This window comes from Hesperophylax consimilis, chromosome 8, assembly GCF_061612785.1.
Source record: "Hesperophylax consimilis isolate HC1 chromosome 8, BYU_Hcon_1.0, whole genome shotgun sequence".
Lineage (NCBI taxonomy): Eukaryota > Metazoa > Arthropoda > Insecta > Trichoptera > Limnephilidae > Hesperophylax > Hesperophylax consimilis.
The window spans coordinates 15,910,379-15,927,921 of record NC_142843.1 but is presented as its reverse complement, the minus strand read 5'-3'; the positions used below and the strand labels follow the sequence as shown (position 1 = coordinate 15,927,921).

At 35.2% G+C, this 17,543-nt stretch overlaps 2 protein-coding genes across 2 annotated transcripts; one reads left to right on the top strand and one right to left on the bottom strand.

Annotated features, from left to right (window-relative positions):
• The first annotated feature begins 3,149 nt into the window (after positions 1–3,149).
• Positions 3,150–4,167, top strand: LOC149421621 (uncharacterized). The gene has a single exon (XM_089634461.1). It carries the CDS (start codon positions 3,245–3,247, stop codon positions 3,968–3,970), a length of 726 nt encoding a protein of 241 aa, XP_089490587.1. The 5' UTR covers positions 3,150–3,244; the 3' UTR covers positions 3,971–4,167.
• A 10,173-nt stretch (positions 4,168–14,340) lies between these two features.
• Positions 14,341–17,210, bottom strand: LOC149421620 (uncharacterized). The gene is made up of 2 exons (XM_089634460.1): positions 16,574–17,210; positions 14,341–14,463 (listed from the first exon to the last, which is right to left on the bottom strand). The coding sequence occupies exons 1-2, from the start codon at positions 16,948–16,950 to the stop codon at positions 14,397–14,399; spliced, it is 444 nt and encodes a 147-aa protein (XP_089490586.1). The 5' UTR covers positions 16,951–17,210; the 3' UTR covers positions 14,341–14,396.
• Between the last annotated feature and the right edge of the window lie 333 nt (positions 17,211–17,543).

Below are 17,543 nucleotides of genomic sequence, written 5' to 3'. Positions count from 1 at the left end.
AGTCCCTAGCCGTACCTGAGGTTATTAGATTAGTGCGGGCATAATTTTTTTATGTTATAATTTTTTTCTCCCAGGTTTTATATTGTACGAGTGTTTCGTACTCTTGCTGGAGGGCGCCATCTAACGGTAAAAAGTTTAAATCTAAACCGCGGGAAAGTAAGATAACTACAGATTTTATAAGCTTTTCTCTTCGGCGAGTTTGTGCCGTTTGTGGGTCATCTTCGCAAGGGAGAACATTGGACATCGAAAAGCACAGTTGTAGACAAAAGTAGGCAAAAAACGAATAGAGATTTTAAACTTTGTTATTACGCTTGTAAATACTTATAGAAGTAATGAAAGCTGCAATGACCATTGATACTCAATATAAATAAGGAAACTATTATCAATTTGATAGACTTTATCCTAATAAAAGGTAATCCAAAATAAACTAACGAAATTAAGAAAGTTGTAGGCAAAAATTAAATAAAACTCATAATAAGAAGTACATAATAAAAGTGGAATTACTCATGAATAATGATGAGTAATTCTACTTTTTCGGTTTACCACTAAATAGGTTGGAAAGAACATTTTATGGGCAACTATTACTTTGTAGGATTGTAGGTATGATATTTTCATAGAAATGTAGGTAAGTATCCAATAAATATTATAAGTCACCTCACACTTTTTAGAGCACAAATCTCAAAGAGGAAACTATTTCTTGAAAAACCAGATCGGTTTTATTATCCCGTTACGAGTCGTTCACTTCTCTGCAGTTTGCAGCCAACGGGAGCGAAGGTTTTATTTTCACATTAACCGGTTTTTAATGTGATCATTATTTTCAACATACTATTCTAGATCCTATGTTGTGGGTATTAACACCATAAATTAAGTCGCTAATGAAACTAGTACAGTGGTGAATCCTTGTCAATAATAAGCACGTGACAACCCGGTGGCACAGCGGTAAAATCCCTGTAACTGGTCCCAAATGTCATGTGATTCAATACACAATAATTTATTTCTAAACATGAAGTAGGTAATACGAATAATAATAAATTAAAGTGTGAATATCTAGTTCAATGTCCAAATCTCTTAACATCCAGTGATCCAGAAATCTAGACACCTTCCAGAAATCGGATAAATGATACTGAATGATACATAATAATAATTTCAAATTTATATAGGTACCTATCTATTCAGGCAAAGAAATTCTCTTTTTTGAACTCTTGGCAGGCCAATATGCCAAACAAAACGTCTGTAACCAAGTGAGTCTTCCGACGACCCCATGCATTTTATGTCTTATGGGCTTAAAAACTATATAAATCCCAATTATTAATGATAGCTTATGTATTTGCGCAGAAATACTTAAAATACTAAAATGATATTTATTTATTTATTTATTTACACATATACGGCACAACACGTGCCATTAACATAATTGACATACTATAATAGTACAACAACATGAAGAATAACAGTATAAATGTTAGTAAAATTTAAGAAAATAGGTAAAAAGTAAGGTAATAAGCAGTGTATAAAAACTATAATGTATAAAAGTAAATTGTAAAGTGAATAGTTTAAAATATAAAGTATTAAAGTACAAACCATAATTTATTAGGAAAAAGTAAAAATAAAAATAAAAATTTAAAGATTGAAATAAAACAATAAAATGTACCAATAAGATACCTATCTCAAGGTACCGACAATGATTTAAATATAAAAAGTAATAAATCCTGGATTATGTTAACCGATATGATAAATTTTACAAGTACTTATGATTTCAAGTGCATTAATAGTTTTAGAAGTACTGGTAGGCATATTATGTTTACATGATGTATTTACGTGGTACTAGCAAACAAATTTAGTTTAACGCATCTTTTGTATGAAGACAGATTACCGGCAGCGTGATCAATATTAGCATATTCATTGCCTAAAATATGCAAGCGATTTATGGTTGAGTTTTGTTCTGCGTTCGTCATAGTATTGTCACAGTGGAAAGGTGTTTTGAGTCGAGTCGGTCTACTAGGTACATGGTAATTTATTAATGAGACCAATTCAGATATGTCAAGTATTTAAACTAATATAAGGAGGATAGTAATTTTGGGTACTACCTACTCCCCCACTGGATAGTTAAAGACAAACATTTCTGAGTTACGAATAGCCTGATAATATTTGAAAAACTCCTATTACCATTATTATAAGCGGAAGATGCTTGTGCAATGATGGCGGACTTAGCTAGCTGAGGAATTGAAGACGCATTTGTAAACTCAACCACTAAAGTAGGTAGGCACCTACCCTACTTCTGATGGTGCTAGTAAAGTGCTAATGCAGCGATTTTGCAAATAACATTGTTGTATAACCCCCCCCCTAACTTACGAAACCGCACAAGAGTCCCAACCGTCTATGGCATCCCCAATTAGAGTATGCTGTGATGCTGAAGGTAGTGTGGAGGAGAAGGACAAGGGGAAGAGGAAGGTAAGTACCTGGCTATTCAGATCTGGTCACCAAACACGGCCAAAGCCATTTCAAGCAAATTCTGAATGGTGGTCTTACACCAGGGCGATACTCAGAGTATCTTCCACTCTGGAACGTGCCGCAAATATCATTTATATTAGTTTTAATTAGAAAATTGTGAGACACGACAATTAATTAATAAAATAAAATTTACTTGCGCAAGCCGGGATTTGAACCCGCGACCTCTGGCTTGCTATTCGAGAGCCTTACCTCTCGACCACTGAGGTCGTCTTACCTACCCTTAAGTAATGTAATGGTAATAAACTAATGAATGCGTAGTGGGTAGGTAGGTAATTGATATTTACTGGCAAACCGAATAAATCTTAGCTGTTCGCAGTTATAGGTTCAATGGCTTAGCGATATTATTTTTAAAATACTTACCTACTTAAGAGCAATTATATTTCTACGATTAGATTGTTGACGGAATAGAGTAATGCATGTTTACTTCCACTGACCCGTATTAGACAGGATACACCGGCGCTACGCCGAACGGTACCCATATCGTAATAAATATGTAGGTACCTATAATATGGCATCTGTCCAAGTACGCAGTAGGTGTACCCCATACATCGACAATCGTACAATATAGCAAATAGTTGGTGCGAGAGGAGTAGAATCATAAATATCAACTGGGCTTAGTCGAGTGCGTTTTCACAAACATTCTCAATAAGATCTCGAACCTATCTCTCGGTACCCATCAGTCGCTCGCTGAGTCTCGCCTGACGCGCACCTGAGCGTCCCACAGTATCCCAACATGAACTACATCTACCTATTCCCGTTATTCGTCTGTACCGCCGTGTGTGTACCCGTTACATATGACCAGAGGCAGGATGGGGAAGTCAACGTCATAGCGGACCTTCAAAATTTTGTCATCATAGCGCTCGTGCCAAAAATCGGCGGGAACAGCGGTTCCATCCTCGAGGCATTGTCGAGTTTATCAAACCGCAAAGAGCAGAAGAACTTCGGCGGCGGAAAAGATGACCAGGATCCCGAACTGGAACCGGAGTTTGCCGAGGTCCGGGACGCTCCTCATGCTAGAATCGACGAAGCCTTCGTGAAGCAAAAGCCTTACCAAGTAGATATCAGCAAAAACAAGCCCAGCCAAAAGAAACCGGACAGCCCCGAATTGAGAAGTACAGTGCAACGAAGACATTCATCCCCACTCAAATCTGAGCCAGCTATGGAGAGTCCTGTTCCGAACGTTTTACCCGTGAAGAATAACCAGTACGTCGTTGCCGCTAACAGAAAAAGCAGAACACTGGAAGATGTGGTCGACATAAGCGCCGAAGTGTCAGGAAGTGAAGAGCCATCCTTTATAGAAGATAACGACACCGACGAAGAGGCAGTTCCCGTGGAGCTGTTGCGCAAGGACGCGAGGGCCTCGGGCAAGGATTCCGGCCTGCTTCTGCTGGGGGCCTCGGAACAGTGCGGCCCCGACCAGTACAGAGATTCCCAGGGCATCTGCCAATTATTGTTCTAATCATTGACGTGACGCATTTTCTATGCTATGTATTATACGATAAGTTATTTATTATTTATATCTCGTTGACATTTGCTCTATTGACCGCGAGTGAACAATTTTTTATTATGTTTTATAATAAACTAAACTCGATGCGCAGTAGCGTATTAATAAATGATCGTGTACTTATTTTCTCCATACAATGTGTGTGACAATTATAATTCTATTGTTATTGAATAAATGTCAATAATTAAATTTAAATGACTAACTTACATTCAACTATGCACCGTAAGCAGGTAAGTACAGGGGTGAATAATGATGAAATTAGCTGAAGCTTAATCATGCTGCATTTTTAGTTATGGAGACTTGTAAATTGTAAACACATTTATTAGTCAGCACAACACGCAATAACTGGGTCAACAGTCAGCACTGGTCAGCACTGCCAGCAATCAACAAAAGATAAAAAAATATTATTTAATACCTACTCAGACTTTTATACAAGATACCTCAACATTCAACACAGTATAAATTTCTCTTAACAAGCAACAAAACAGAACGCACTCCATGGAAATATTATTTAAGTGCGTACTTATGTAGGTACTTAAAATAATAAATTCATGTTTCAGTTACATACTTAGTAGCTATCACATTTATTTATTTTTGCTATGATAGGTAGGTACCACAGAAAAGATTAAAACTTACCGAAATCAGTAAAACTACGGATTGTGAATTAATTTTAGGCTAAACGAACTCGGGGAGGTAGGTTGGGAAGTATCTGGCTATTCAGAACTTATCACTAAACATAATCAAATCATCGATTCGATTCTGAGTGATTATTTGTCACGGGGTGATACTGGGAGTAGGTGTTTCCATAGTGGAAATTGGTACAAATTTTAAAATGTGTAGTCCAATTAATTTAATTTAAATGCATGTGTAAGATAACCAATAATATTTTTACATGTAAATAGGGAAAAGTATATAAGAATATTATTTTGTGTATACACAATGCTCAATGTCAAATAAAAGTGTAAAATGATTTTTTTATACTAGTTTAGATAAATCATAATTAATATTAAATAATTTAAAAAAAAAGTACTTAAAGAGTATAGTGAATGAAATATGTACAAATTTTCTTTTTTTTATAGGAAAACAGACTTCAATTTCTTACCAAAAGTACCATATGTATCAAAAAATATGTCGGAATCCTTCAGGTTTTGGTTTTTATAATACAATTCGCACCTTAATAAAAATTAAGTACAGAAAAAAAAATAATGAAAGGATTTTTCGTGAGAAAATCACCTCACCAACTAAACTATTTTCATAAACTGCATTATGTAAAAGACGCGAAAAAAAAATCATTCCACTTGTAGCAGGAAAAAAACATTATTTGACACTTGCTAAAAAAGTAATTAAAAGTAATAACCTATATAAGAAAATAAAATGGCTATTTTCAAATATTTGTTTTTCCACTTTTCACATTTATTCGAAAACTTTTCCACTGTTTTATATTTATTCAATTTCTATGGAATTTTCATTTATGAAGTCGAATTACAAGTTTGAAATAATACGCTGTATTATTTCAAACTTAAAACATCTGTGAGAGTATTGTGTACGGGTGAATCAGGTTGCAATACCTGTACCTTTTTAATATATTTTATGTAAGTATCGCTGAAGGTTGTGGGAAGTAGAAAAAGATGAGGAAATAAGGTAGTGGAAGTACCTGACAATTAAGAACATATATATAATATATTTGTGACTTTAAAATCAAATAAATGACATTATTTTGGTTATGACATTGCTGTAGGTATATAACTAAGCACAGCTTACTATTTTTTGTCGCAGGATTTTTATTAAGTTTTTATTTTGTATTATTATTAAGTGTAAAGTGTAATCAAAGGAGACACTTCTAAATGTGGTTTGTTTGAAGGGATAGCAAAGTTACGGTTGGAAAAGCTGTGGTGAAGAGGTTAGACGTTGGTGGAAATGTCTACATTTGGAGATATAAACTAAACAAGACAAGAAGTTACTAAAAAATCGTTGATTTATTATAAATTGTCATAAAAAAGAAATGTGAACATGCCACAATGTTCTACATTTCATTCTACGTATTACATGTTTTACTAATTCAAGTAATATCATTAATCATCATCAATCGTTCTACATTCATTTCACGTGACCCCTATCGATTTGTACTGTGAAAGAATTTATTATTTTGTTTGCTGAAAAGCTGACTCGTCATTTTTTAAAGGTTATTTTTTTTAAAATTAACTAACCATCATGCCGTTTCTAAGGGGTAGGCAGATATGATAGACCGCCACACAATTCTCACAACCCACAACACTCCTTGCGTCATTCACATTCATACATACTATTTTTGTCATAATGACTCTTGAAAATGATCGACTCAAGAATTTAATTCGTTTGATCGTTTCTTATGTTCCTCGGGCGTCCCGATTTTTTATACCATTACTTCCTACCCTACCCTACTTGCGTTAAGTTGCTTTACAACGTACTTATTCGAAGCCATCTCGACTATGCCTGCCCACTTTATAGTACTGCTTCAAAAAAGTACTAAATACATTAGACAAAATTCAATCTAAATCTTTGCGAATGATAACTGGAGAGATGCAATCGTCACCCATCAATTCCCTTCAAGTAGAATGATCTGATCCTCCTCTTTATTTAAGGCGTTAACTATTTGCTGACAAATTTGTTCTTAAATGTTTAAATTCTAAATCTCATCAGGTTATCCCTGGAGTCTCGTCGTTGTCCATTGACTTATCCCATTCATCTACAATCAGAGCTTCAACTAAACCTCTTCCTGCCATCTGTAAAAAAAATAGTCTCTCTCAGAGCTTCAAATCATCCAAAATGATCTACTTCCCGTATACAAATTGAAATATAGTCACGTCACCCTATCCCCAACAATTTTAGAAGGGACCGTAATCCTTAAAAGTCATTCCAATCTCCCGGCCCGAACTGTCAATAATATGTTCAATGACATTATTTCATCTAAATGGCCCAACTCTTCTCTTTTATTTACTGATGGAAACAAATCTCCCGACTCTCCTAACTGTGGTATAGGTATTAACGTTTACCACAATAATTCTAATGACAGAATATTTCATTCAATTTCAAATCAACTTTCAATATTTTCAGCCGAGTGCATTGCAATAATAGAATCTCTCAAATATATAATCAAAAATAATTTTGAACATTCCCTCGTTCTATCTGACTCTCTCAGTTCCCTCCAAAAACTTAAATCCAGTCCTCTTCTTCATCCCGATGATCACTTTGTATGCCTTATTCAAGTGATGATAGCCTCCATTCAAAGCTCTGGTAAAACTGTAACTCTGATTTGGATTCCTGGACATGTTGGCATCATGGGTAATGTTATTGCGGATGCCTTGGCAAAACAAGGACCGTCCAAACCAGTTGTTACCCTCGTAAACCACATTCCTCTATCTGACATTTTTTCCATCATCAAATGCAATGTTTGGGCAGAGTACTGGCACATTGCTGGTCAATCTAAGGGAGCCTACTATGCCTCGATACAAAGGACTATCCCATCAAAATCGTGGTTTCAACAACTCCCCCATTTTTCAAAAAAAAAAAAATTTCTTCCCTTATTCGAATGAGGATCGGACATTGTTCCGTTCCTTCCCACATTTTTAAAACTCACGTCCTTGACTACCCAGATTGTACATTCTGTGGTCTAGAAGTGGGAACTTTAGATCACATATTTTTTGGTTGTCCCTCTCTAAACAAATATCCTCTCTTCTATCAAGCCTTATCTAAAACTGCCTCCCCTCCATTCAACATCTCATCTCTTCTATGTCTGAACTCGACTCCATTTTTCATTATAATTTTGAGATTTGCCTATTTAAATAAAATTAATATTTAAATTCACCTTTCATTTTTCCATAACTTTAAATGGTGGCCAAGAAAACCCGTGAAGGGTGAAAGCCCGAAATAATGGTAAAAAAACTTCCGCAAACATTTTCAATTAAAATTTACTTAGCATTATACTCATTTTGATTTTTATTTGAATATATTTGAACGTTTAATAGTGAAAGGGGTTTTAAACATCTGTATGATTAATAACATTGAAATGCATTATAAGTGAACATCGTCTTCATAGTAAAATTATAATCACTGCAACTCACACAATGCGCTGCTACGCAACATGCGAAACGTACGCTAATAAACAACCTTTTTAAATAATTCAGTTTAAAACGATTTTTTGTTCTATGATTTTTAGTTTATTCTGCTGCCAGCCGCTAGTATAACGATTAACAAATTCATGAATTAGTATCTTAATTCGAAATATTTTTAATGGAGAGTAGAGCTACCATTTCTAATTTAAAAAAATATATATTTTTAACATCTAGTCATAAAAAAATTATGTACGGTGAAATACCGAAAGGATTGAATTTTGATCATTTCTTCGAGTTGGAAATACCCTCGACAGAAAGCAATACTTTAAGTAATTTGAACATTTTTGACAATATACATTAGTTATACAGGGCCGGCTCTGAGACAACGCGGTGACTGGCGCAAAAAAAAATTTTCAAACCAGTAGACGCCTAGATAGGTGATCTCTGTAATCAACAAAAAATCAGTTCCTAACAACATAAACTATGTGACTTATGTGTTAATTCCCACCTTCATAAATTGCAAAATATATTATGTGAATGTGAACATTCTCAATATAGACCAGTAAAGGCCCCGTTGTAAGCGTTCAAAGATGGTTTGAAAAATAAATATGTAAATACGAATGTTAGAGGGAGCGCGCTAATATTAAAAACAATAATATTTGCACACGAAACCAACATTATTTATAATGCAAGAAAAACAGCACTGTCGTAAAACACGGGGAGGGCCCAAAAAACATTCCCCCGCCTTTTTGAATGGTGAGCTTCTGAAAACAGTAGAAACCACAAAATATCTAGGACATGTCATCAAAAATAAGCTAACGGATGATGAAGATATTGACAGGCAGAGGCGTGTACTGAGTATAAAATGTAACATGCCCAGAGTGGAAGATACTACCAGTATCGCCCTGGTGTAAGACCACCATTCAGAATTGAAACGTTGCTCCAAATGGCTTTAGCCGTGTTTAGTGACTAGATCTGAATAGCCAGGTACTTCCCCACCTTCCTCTTTCCCTTCCCCACTTACCTTCAGCCTCACAACATCCCCCAATTGGGGATGTCATAGTCTCACTGGCTCCAGACGGGAGCAGTTGGGACTCTTGTGAGGTATTCACTATAAAAAAAAAAAAGTAGAAGATTTCGGCTCTGTAGTCCACGAGTGAAAAGGACGCTCTTCATAGCCTTTTGCACCACCCTGTACACATGCTAGCTCTGGGCTAATTAAAAAAAGAACAATGGAAAGGCTTGGGATGCAATATAACAATGCATGCAATGCATGTAACATGCCCAGTAGAAGATTTCGGCTTGTAGTCCACGAGTGAAAAGGACGCTCTTCATAGCGTTTTGCACCACCCTGTACACATGCTAGCTCTGGGCTAATTAAAAAAAAGAACAATGGAAAGGCTTGGGGTGCAATATAACAATGCTTACCGATTGATGTTCGGACTCCCCAGGCACTGCAGTGCCTCCTCAATGTTCACCGAAGGGCGAGTTCCGGGATTTACAGCTCTACAGGATTGCAGGACTGAGGGGAAGGATAAACCATTCCAGAAATATTCTTATCATAGTCTGACTTCAGGATCGAGCATTGAAGACCATTGGAGAAAGATACTTGCTCCCACAATCTTAGATCCGATGGATTCCCGTGCTTCTCTGCATTAACCTCATTTTTAATTTTAATTTTTAATCTATTTTCTTTATGTTCCTATTATGTAAATATTGTCTGTACTTATACCCTCTATGGGATGTGTGGGATTGCACTCACCTCCTCACATCCTGGAATTTATTATAATTATTATTACTAAGCGAAAATGGTGAATTGTTTAATAAAACACGACTCGTTTGAAATAGAGCCAAATTCTCTAAAAAATGCTTTAGTTGCATTTAAAAATACACTATGATTTTTTATGCCTATAACCATTGATGTATTATACTAGTCAATGCCTATAACATATTAATAACAGAACTAAATGTGTTCTTAATAATTTTAGGAGCTTACTTTGCGATTGTGTTCTATCGAGGGAATTTCATATAATTAACTTTTCGGCATAAAAATGTTCAGATATTTTCTTCAAAAATAACTTTTTTTTAACTGAACCTTTTTACAACTTTTTGTAACATTCGTATTTACATATCTCTCTTTCAAACCATCTTTGAACCCTCACTACGGGGCTTTAAGAGTGATTGTATACCTGACAAAATCAACTATTTTCGACACACACGAACTCTGTTGTTCATTTCCAAAACAATATTTTTTTCTAACTAGAATTTATTTTAAAAACGTTTGCCTGAAAACAGTAAGATGGCGGTAATGTAAATCTTCGTTATAAAAGTTATGAATTTCAGTTACCAGATGGCACTATTTTTTTAGTATTATTTATTTAATTAGAATATAAACGAATATATACAAGGTAACATTTAATTTAATTGTATGTATTTTAATATTTTTACAGAAAGCCTGACATTTCTTTTTTTTATGCTTCCGATTTTGTTGTCCGGGTTAAATCTTCCCTATAGGAAAAACTAAACCCTTCCACTCACTTTTCCACAAATGATCAGCTAGTCAATCAACACTATGTAAGTGCATTATATATGTAAAATAAATACAAAATAATACAAGAACAACACGTCAACTCACAAAAGATCAAATGGGAAAATAATTCACCGACTCCAGATATTTTCATATCAGAGGGTTCGGCTCGGTAGAACTTCTAACAGGGCCTATAAATCCCACTGATCCCTCAACATAAATATTTAAAAAATCTTTTGTTATCCTACATGTATTCAAAATGACCGACTTTTGCATCTTTATATATAATTTTTTTGAAAGATCTAATACGCCTAAATTTTTAATTAGAGAGCTAGGTATAATGCCAGTAGCCGAAATAACGAATGGTAATATTTTTATCGTCTGAGAATGCCAAATTCTTTTTATTTCATTTCCTAAATCTGTGGATTTTCTTATTTTTTCGCTAACAGATTTTTGAATATTACAGGAATTTGGTATAGCGACATCAATGATATAAGTTAATTTTTTTAATTTTTTCATGTAAAACTATATCGGGTCTATTATGACTAATCGCTTATATTATTATTATTTCTTCATGTATCTTTAGTCCTGATTTTCCATATTATGACATGTATGATGATGTATGTGCCAATTTCTTAATTATGTATATCTCTATTAAAAACATTTTGGCATTTGGTTTTACATAGTTTTATGCACAATAATTAACACATTAAATTCAATAGATAACAATGAATTAAATGAAATAATATAAATAAATAATTTTTGAAGTACTTAAAATTTTAAATACCAAAATACTTTTAACAAAATAAAATTTTATTGATTCTTTGGTCCAGAATAAATATCTAGGTTCAGATATAAATGCTAATACTTCTTTATTTGCGTACACCGGGTTCGAACCCGCGACCTTCGGAATGGGAGTCCAAAGCCTCAACACTGGACTACGCCGGCCGTCAGATGCACGCATTGTAAAAAATATACCTACATCTGGTCAAAAAACAGAGTACCTGTGTTCGTTCTACCTCGGTCAACAATAACCGTTATAAATAACATTATTGTTTTCTAAGGCCCACAGAAACGCCATCGGGCCAAAAATTCGCTTCTATTCAACAGTCCTTGGTGAAGCAAAACGCCAGATTTGGCAACATTCAGTTCATTTACAACGATGCCACTTAGAACTAAAAAGCGCCTTGCGCGGGTGGACATTTTTGTAAGTTGTTTTACAGTGGACGGTAAATTGATATCCCGACTTAAAAATGTCAGGTTATTTGTGTTTGGTCTTTTCATTCATGTTTTTTTAGAATAATTTACAAAAACAATAATAAATATCGAGATATGGCCCGACTCAACAGGATGACGACCTCCGTGACGTCGCGGGTTACAATCTTGGCGTGCACGAGTACCAACCTACATTTTATTTTAATAATTTGTGTTATTTCACAATGTACATAAGTATTATATTTGCGGCATTTTCCAGAGCGTTAGATACTGTCAGTATCGCCCCGATGAAAGACCACAAATCATTATTTAAATTTAGACCGCAGAACGGGTATTATTTATTGAATAAGTGAATCTACCTGGCTATTCAGATTTGGTCACCAAACACGGCTAAAGCCATTTCAAGCAACGTTTCAATTCTGAATGGTGGTCTTACACCAGGCGATACTGAGAGTATCTTTCACTATGGAACGTACCGCGCATATACCATACGTATATTAATTCATTAATTGTGAATAACACAAATTAACCAAATAAAATTTACTTGCCCACTCCGATATTCGATCACGCAAACTTTGAGGCGAGAGTTTTACAGTATAGTGTACAGCAGTGCTCCGCAACCTTTTCTCACCTACGACACACCAAATTTCCTCCTAGAATTCCGCGGCACACCAAAAGCTAAAATATATAGATATTAAATTGATACACAAATTTTACAATAATTTCTTGTTTTTTATTTGAAAAGTATACATACATACATATAAATATAACATTTTTATTTTTACACAATCTTCATAATTATTACAAAATAATAATAAATTAATGAGCGATTAATTGTTAAATTAGCCTGCGCTTGTTTCAATGAACACAAAAGTTTTATATTCGGCTCGATTTTTGACAGCGCAACCCGAAGTTCTTGGAAGCATGACCGCTTTTCATTTTTAATTAATACAAGCGTTGAAAAACTTTGCTCACATAAATATGTCGTTGAAAATGGAAGTAGTGTTAAGAATGCTTTGACGGAAATGTGAGGATATTAGAATTAGAAGAATAGGTTAGAATTTTTAACCTCACTAGGACAAGCCTGTGTTGAGGTAAATAATTTTACAAAATAATAAAAAAAAATAGCACAATGATTATACATATATATTACGAGAACAATATTATTACATTAACGTTTTTACGAATTGGGTACCTACATGGTAACTATTAATCTAATTCCAGCCAGTTCGTCACAGTATAATATAGTAAACATGTAGGGTGAAAAAACCATTCAATGTCAAATCCCGAGGCCCACATGATGCCATATTTAGGACACATGACTCGATTAATAATGTATCGAATTTTCTATAGGGCCAAAATGATACACGTTGAGGATTTCACATTTTTGTGTTAGTAGAAAATATTGTAATGACGGCGGACTGCAGTGTTTTGCCTGGGTAGGAATCTGACGTATCTTTCCAATCGGGTACTAGCCGATTAAGCTGATATGTTTTAAAATTTTCCGTTCTAAACAATACTAAAATATTTCCGTTTAAGAAAATACTAAATATTTTTCGTCTAAATATTGTTGGGATACTGATTTTCCGAAAAACAAAAATCGAAAGCGTTTATTGATTTGCGCTACGACCAAGAATTATTTTTTGAAATCACTTTTTGCGAGTATTTGTGGATGTAATAGTTCATATTCCACTCCTCCGCCCACACCATAGAGAAAATTTTGCGTGAGGCGCTTTTTCCGTGTCTTTGTGAATATAACAATTCAAACACCTCATATTTATCCCAAGGAGATACCATGTAAAAAAGTTCGCCTGTGACGCTTTTCCGTGTATTTGTGAGAGTATATTAAGGTAGGCGTCACATTACATTATACGCATCATGGCTTAGCCTATTTCAGCATATCTCCCGCCATTGGGAATACCCTACCAATGTGAATGTATGGCGAGCGATATGCTTAAATAGGCCAAGCCACGAATATATAACGCGCTTACAGCGTGGTCTGTTACAGGCTTAAGTTACAAGCAGTTGCGGATAATATATAGTGAATTGTGACACGACACCACCCGCCCCCCATCCCCCGCCAGCTAATATTCGGTGCGCCCGCGAAAAGGTTCCGCACTCCTGGTCTAAGAATGCCTAAGAATGAAGCTGTACGCTGATGACCTAAAAATAAGCTATAGGATGTCTGATGCCTAAAAATGAGAGACAAGTGAAGTTTCTAAGTTAAAAAATTTTGAGTGACAAAATAACATAATGCAAGAAGAAAGAACTTTCGTCAAGTAAATTCTCGTCAAAAAATACACAAAACTATCGTTTAATACTACCACATGCTTACAGTTTTGAAATTTTTCTGTTAAGTTCTTGACGCTTATAAAACTTTAAGATATGGGTAAAATAAGTAGGTAAAAAGTAGGCTAAAAAATCCAATTTATTTTTAATATAAATTATGGTATAGGTAGGTACAAAGTATTATAAATATTATTATTACGTTTATGAAATAAATTATGATAATGACGATATGGAGATGTTGGGCAAGGTCCTAGGGTCCTCAAATAACCGTAGGACGAATTCGTTTCAAAATTGGCCGAATGAAGCTGAACAGTCTCTGCCGTAACCTGAAAAGAACAAGTAATTAATTTTTAGTATTTCTAAAACAAAGATCACTTTTGTCACAAAGTAATTTATTATATTAATATTTCATCACAATGATAATAAGAATAAGTAGCAGAGAGGGCGGACCGTCAAACAACTCGGTCTTGGCATGCATTCCTTGCTTCATTCACATTCATACATCATCGCATAGGTACCCTTCTGTTATTTTGATTCTTGACAAATATGGCCCGACTAAAGTAGTTCAATCGTGACTTGATCGTGCTGTGTCTTCCTTAATAATTAAAATATATAATTTTAATAATAATTAAAAGATATACCATGAACAAAAGACTCTTTCTTTGTCGTATTTGAAAATATAATGTTTTTAAAAAAATTGGAAAAATTATAGACAAATATAAAAAAAACACATACAAAATTCAAAGGGTTATGAGTAATTACTTCTGTTGAAATCGTCCAATGGTGTTTTTATTGTTTTTTATTATGGCTGACTTTAGATCAACGAATAATCCTCGCAGAAATTATCCTAAATTTCTGTATTAAACAGCAAAAACCCTCTAACGATGAGGTCAGGAATCGTGCAATTTGCACAAGTTAAATAATTTATACGCAACAAATGTACATTCAGGTCGCAATATCATTTCTACTATGAGCTCATAAGATTCAAATTGTGCTCATCGATACATTATTATAAAGGTAAATGCCATATTATATGTGTTTTCCGTTTTAATGTTAAATTTCTTAAATAATGAGAGAAAATAATCGTGTTGAAGAAAAGTTGAAACTGAAAAGGATTTAATGAAATTAGTACAAAATACAGAACTTTCGTTTTTTCTTATTATTAATTTGTAGCTCTTACGGGTTCGGACACATTTTCTACGGTGCCGCGGTGACCGGATACATCGTCAAAATGATAATTCATCACATCTTTAAAAATTTATATGTCAAGTGATGAAACAAAAAAATTATTAACGGGGTTATGTAGGTTAGGTTAGGTTTAAATTTTTTTTCATCGTTTCTAAGGACTCTATATCACTTTTTAAAGGTGTGTTGAATTGTCACTGTGTTGAGTTATCATGGAACCATTTTCTACATATTATACCTTTATCTCTTTTTCCGCTTTTCATTTCTTTACTATAAAGATTTAGTTGAATAATTTGTGTCAAAACAATGAAAGTACACACCTAATAATTTAAATATGATTTAAGATTTTCACGGCCAAAAGTATTTTTGTTATTTGTTTTTGGGGTATTATGCCGTGTTGCGCTAACTCCTTCTTTAGCCAACGTTTCGGACAGCATTGCAGTGTCCATCATCCAGACATCTGCCCTGATGATGGACACTGCAATGCTGTCCGAAACGTTGGCTAAAGAAGGAGTTAGCGCAACACGGCATAATACCCCAAAAACAAATAACAAAAAAAAAAAAAAAAAAAAACCTAATAATTTGTTTAAATAGATCAATTATTATTATGTAAAGGTGATACGTATATTGCTTATTGTATTGTATATCTATATAAATAAAAATGTAAGCGTTAGTTTGTTCAAAAGCTTAAATCTCCGAGTTCGTCTCCGATTTCTTTGAAATTTTTATTTCTTGCATTCGAATACGCATGTTTTTTTTTATATATCTATATTATATAGATTTCACCTGTGAGAGGTAAAAAACATTTTTTTACACAGCGCCATCTGTTGGGTGTAAAAGCAACACGCGCTATTGTTTCTCTATCTGCACAGACAGACTTAGCCACAGCAAGGCGTGGCGGGGTACAGCTAGTCAGTAAATAAACAACAAAACTGGGTAATGTTTTTCTGAGTTTTCGTGCGATTCGACGCACAGAGAGGATTCAGAGTTATTTATCTACGTGTACATGTATTCAAACGCGTGCAGGTAATGTTATAATGCAGGCCATTTGCATATTGTTGTTACAAATAACATTCATTCATAAAATACCAAATCATTAGTACACAAGGCGATATTACGAAGAATGCAGAAAAACGAGGTTGCGTAAAATAATAGGGAAAACCAGTGAACAATTTCAAAAGCGCCGCAAAATAAACAAAGTCATTTCCTTGATTAGTTTTACTCCCACCCATGTTATATGAAATAATTTACCTGGCAGAATGTTCGAGATCTTGCTTCTTTTCGGGATTAGCAGCTGCTGCAGCTGGCGACTTGTTGCCAGTCACACTGAGGAGAGCCGGGGCGGGCTTCTTGGTCCCCTTCAGCGGGGATGGCTGGGCGAAGAATCCGTCGTCGGTAATGTTGGACAGCGAGATCAGCTCTTCCAAATCCAACCCTTGCGCAGCCTCCAACAGGTCTTCGGCCGGAGCAATCATCACAAATACGCCGTCGACGTTTATCCTATAGTTTTCTGTTCCATTTTGTCTCTGATCGTAAATCCTCTCTGGTTCCACATCTTTCAGAGCGGCCGCATCGGAACCAGAAATGGAAATCGCTGCCCAAACAAACAACAAAATTAATCGCTTCATGTTTAAAGAAGTTTGATTTATTTCCTCCGCGTGTTTGGAAAACGTCAGAGATAAACTAGGAATGTTTGACGAACGATTATGCGTGGCCGCTCGCTGTGCGAATGTCAATAACACTGAGAACTCTTAAATCGAACCTCTGGTTATCAGATGAAATATTCAGTCCGTACGGTAACCGGATTGGCAGGGAACGCTGAAGGAGTTCTCTCGTTAAACGTACCTATCCCATATTTTTGTGACTAGATACGGGCGAATGGCGAACGGTGAACGGTACCCAGCAACAGAGAAGCAGTCACTGGGGCTGGGCAGTGTCAATGCCAGTGGGCCGGGTGCCGGGTAGTGCCAGTGGGTCAGAAGGTAGAGTGCAACATAACTGTACCGTTTCTGCTGCTTCCGCTGCTGGGGTCCAGATCTCCGAGTACACTGTAAACTAAATCAAATCAAGCTTGTGGCTTGAAGATGCGATTTACAAGATATAACCAGTTTATAAATCGGCGCGGATGTCACCATTCACCATTTTTAATAGCTGGCTACAATCCTTAAGTAGATCGTAGATCTTGACCGCCTGATATTTAAGGTTCCCGTCTAGTTGCGCC

Bases quoted from the DNA above. Each gene is read 5' to 3' on its own strand.
- LOC149421621 (XM_089634461.1), top strand. From the start codon at position 3,245: ATGAACTACATCTACCTATTCCCGTTATTCGTCTGTACCGCCGTGTGT.
- LOC149421620 (XM_089634460.1), bottom strand. From the start codon at position 16,950: ATGAAGCGATTAATTTTGTTGTTTGTTTGGGCAGCGATTTCCATTTCT. The intron at 14,464-16,573 runs GTAAATTATTTC...TGTTCTTTTCAG, and splicing joins GATCTCGAACATTCTGCCAG to GTTACGGCAGAGACTGTTCA.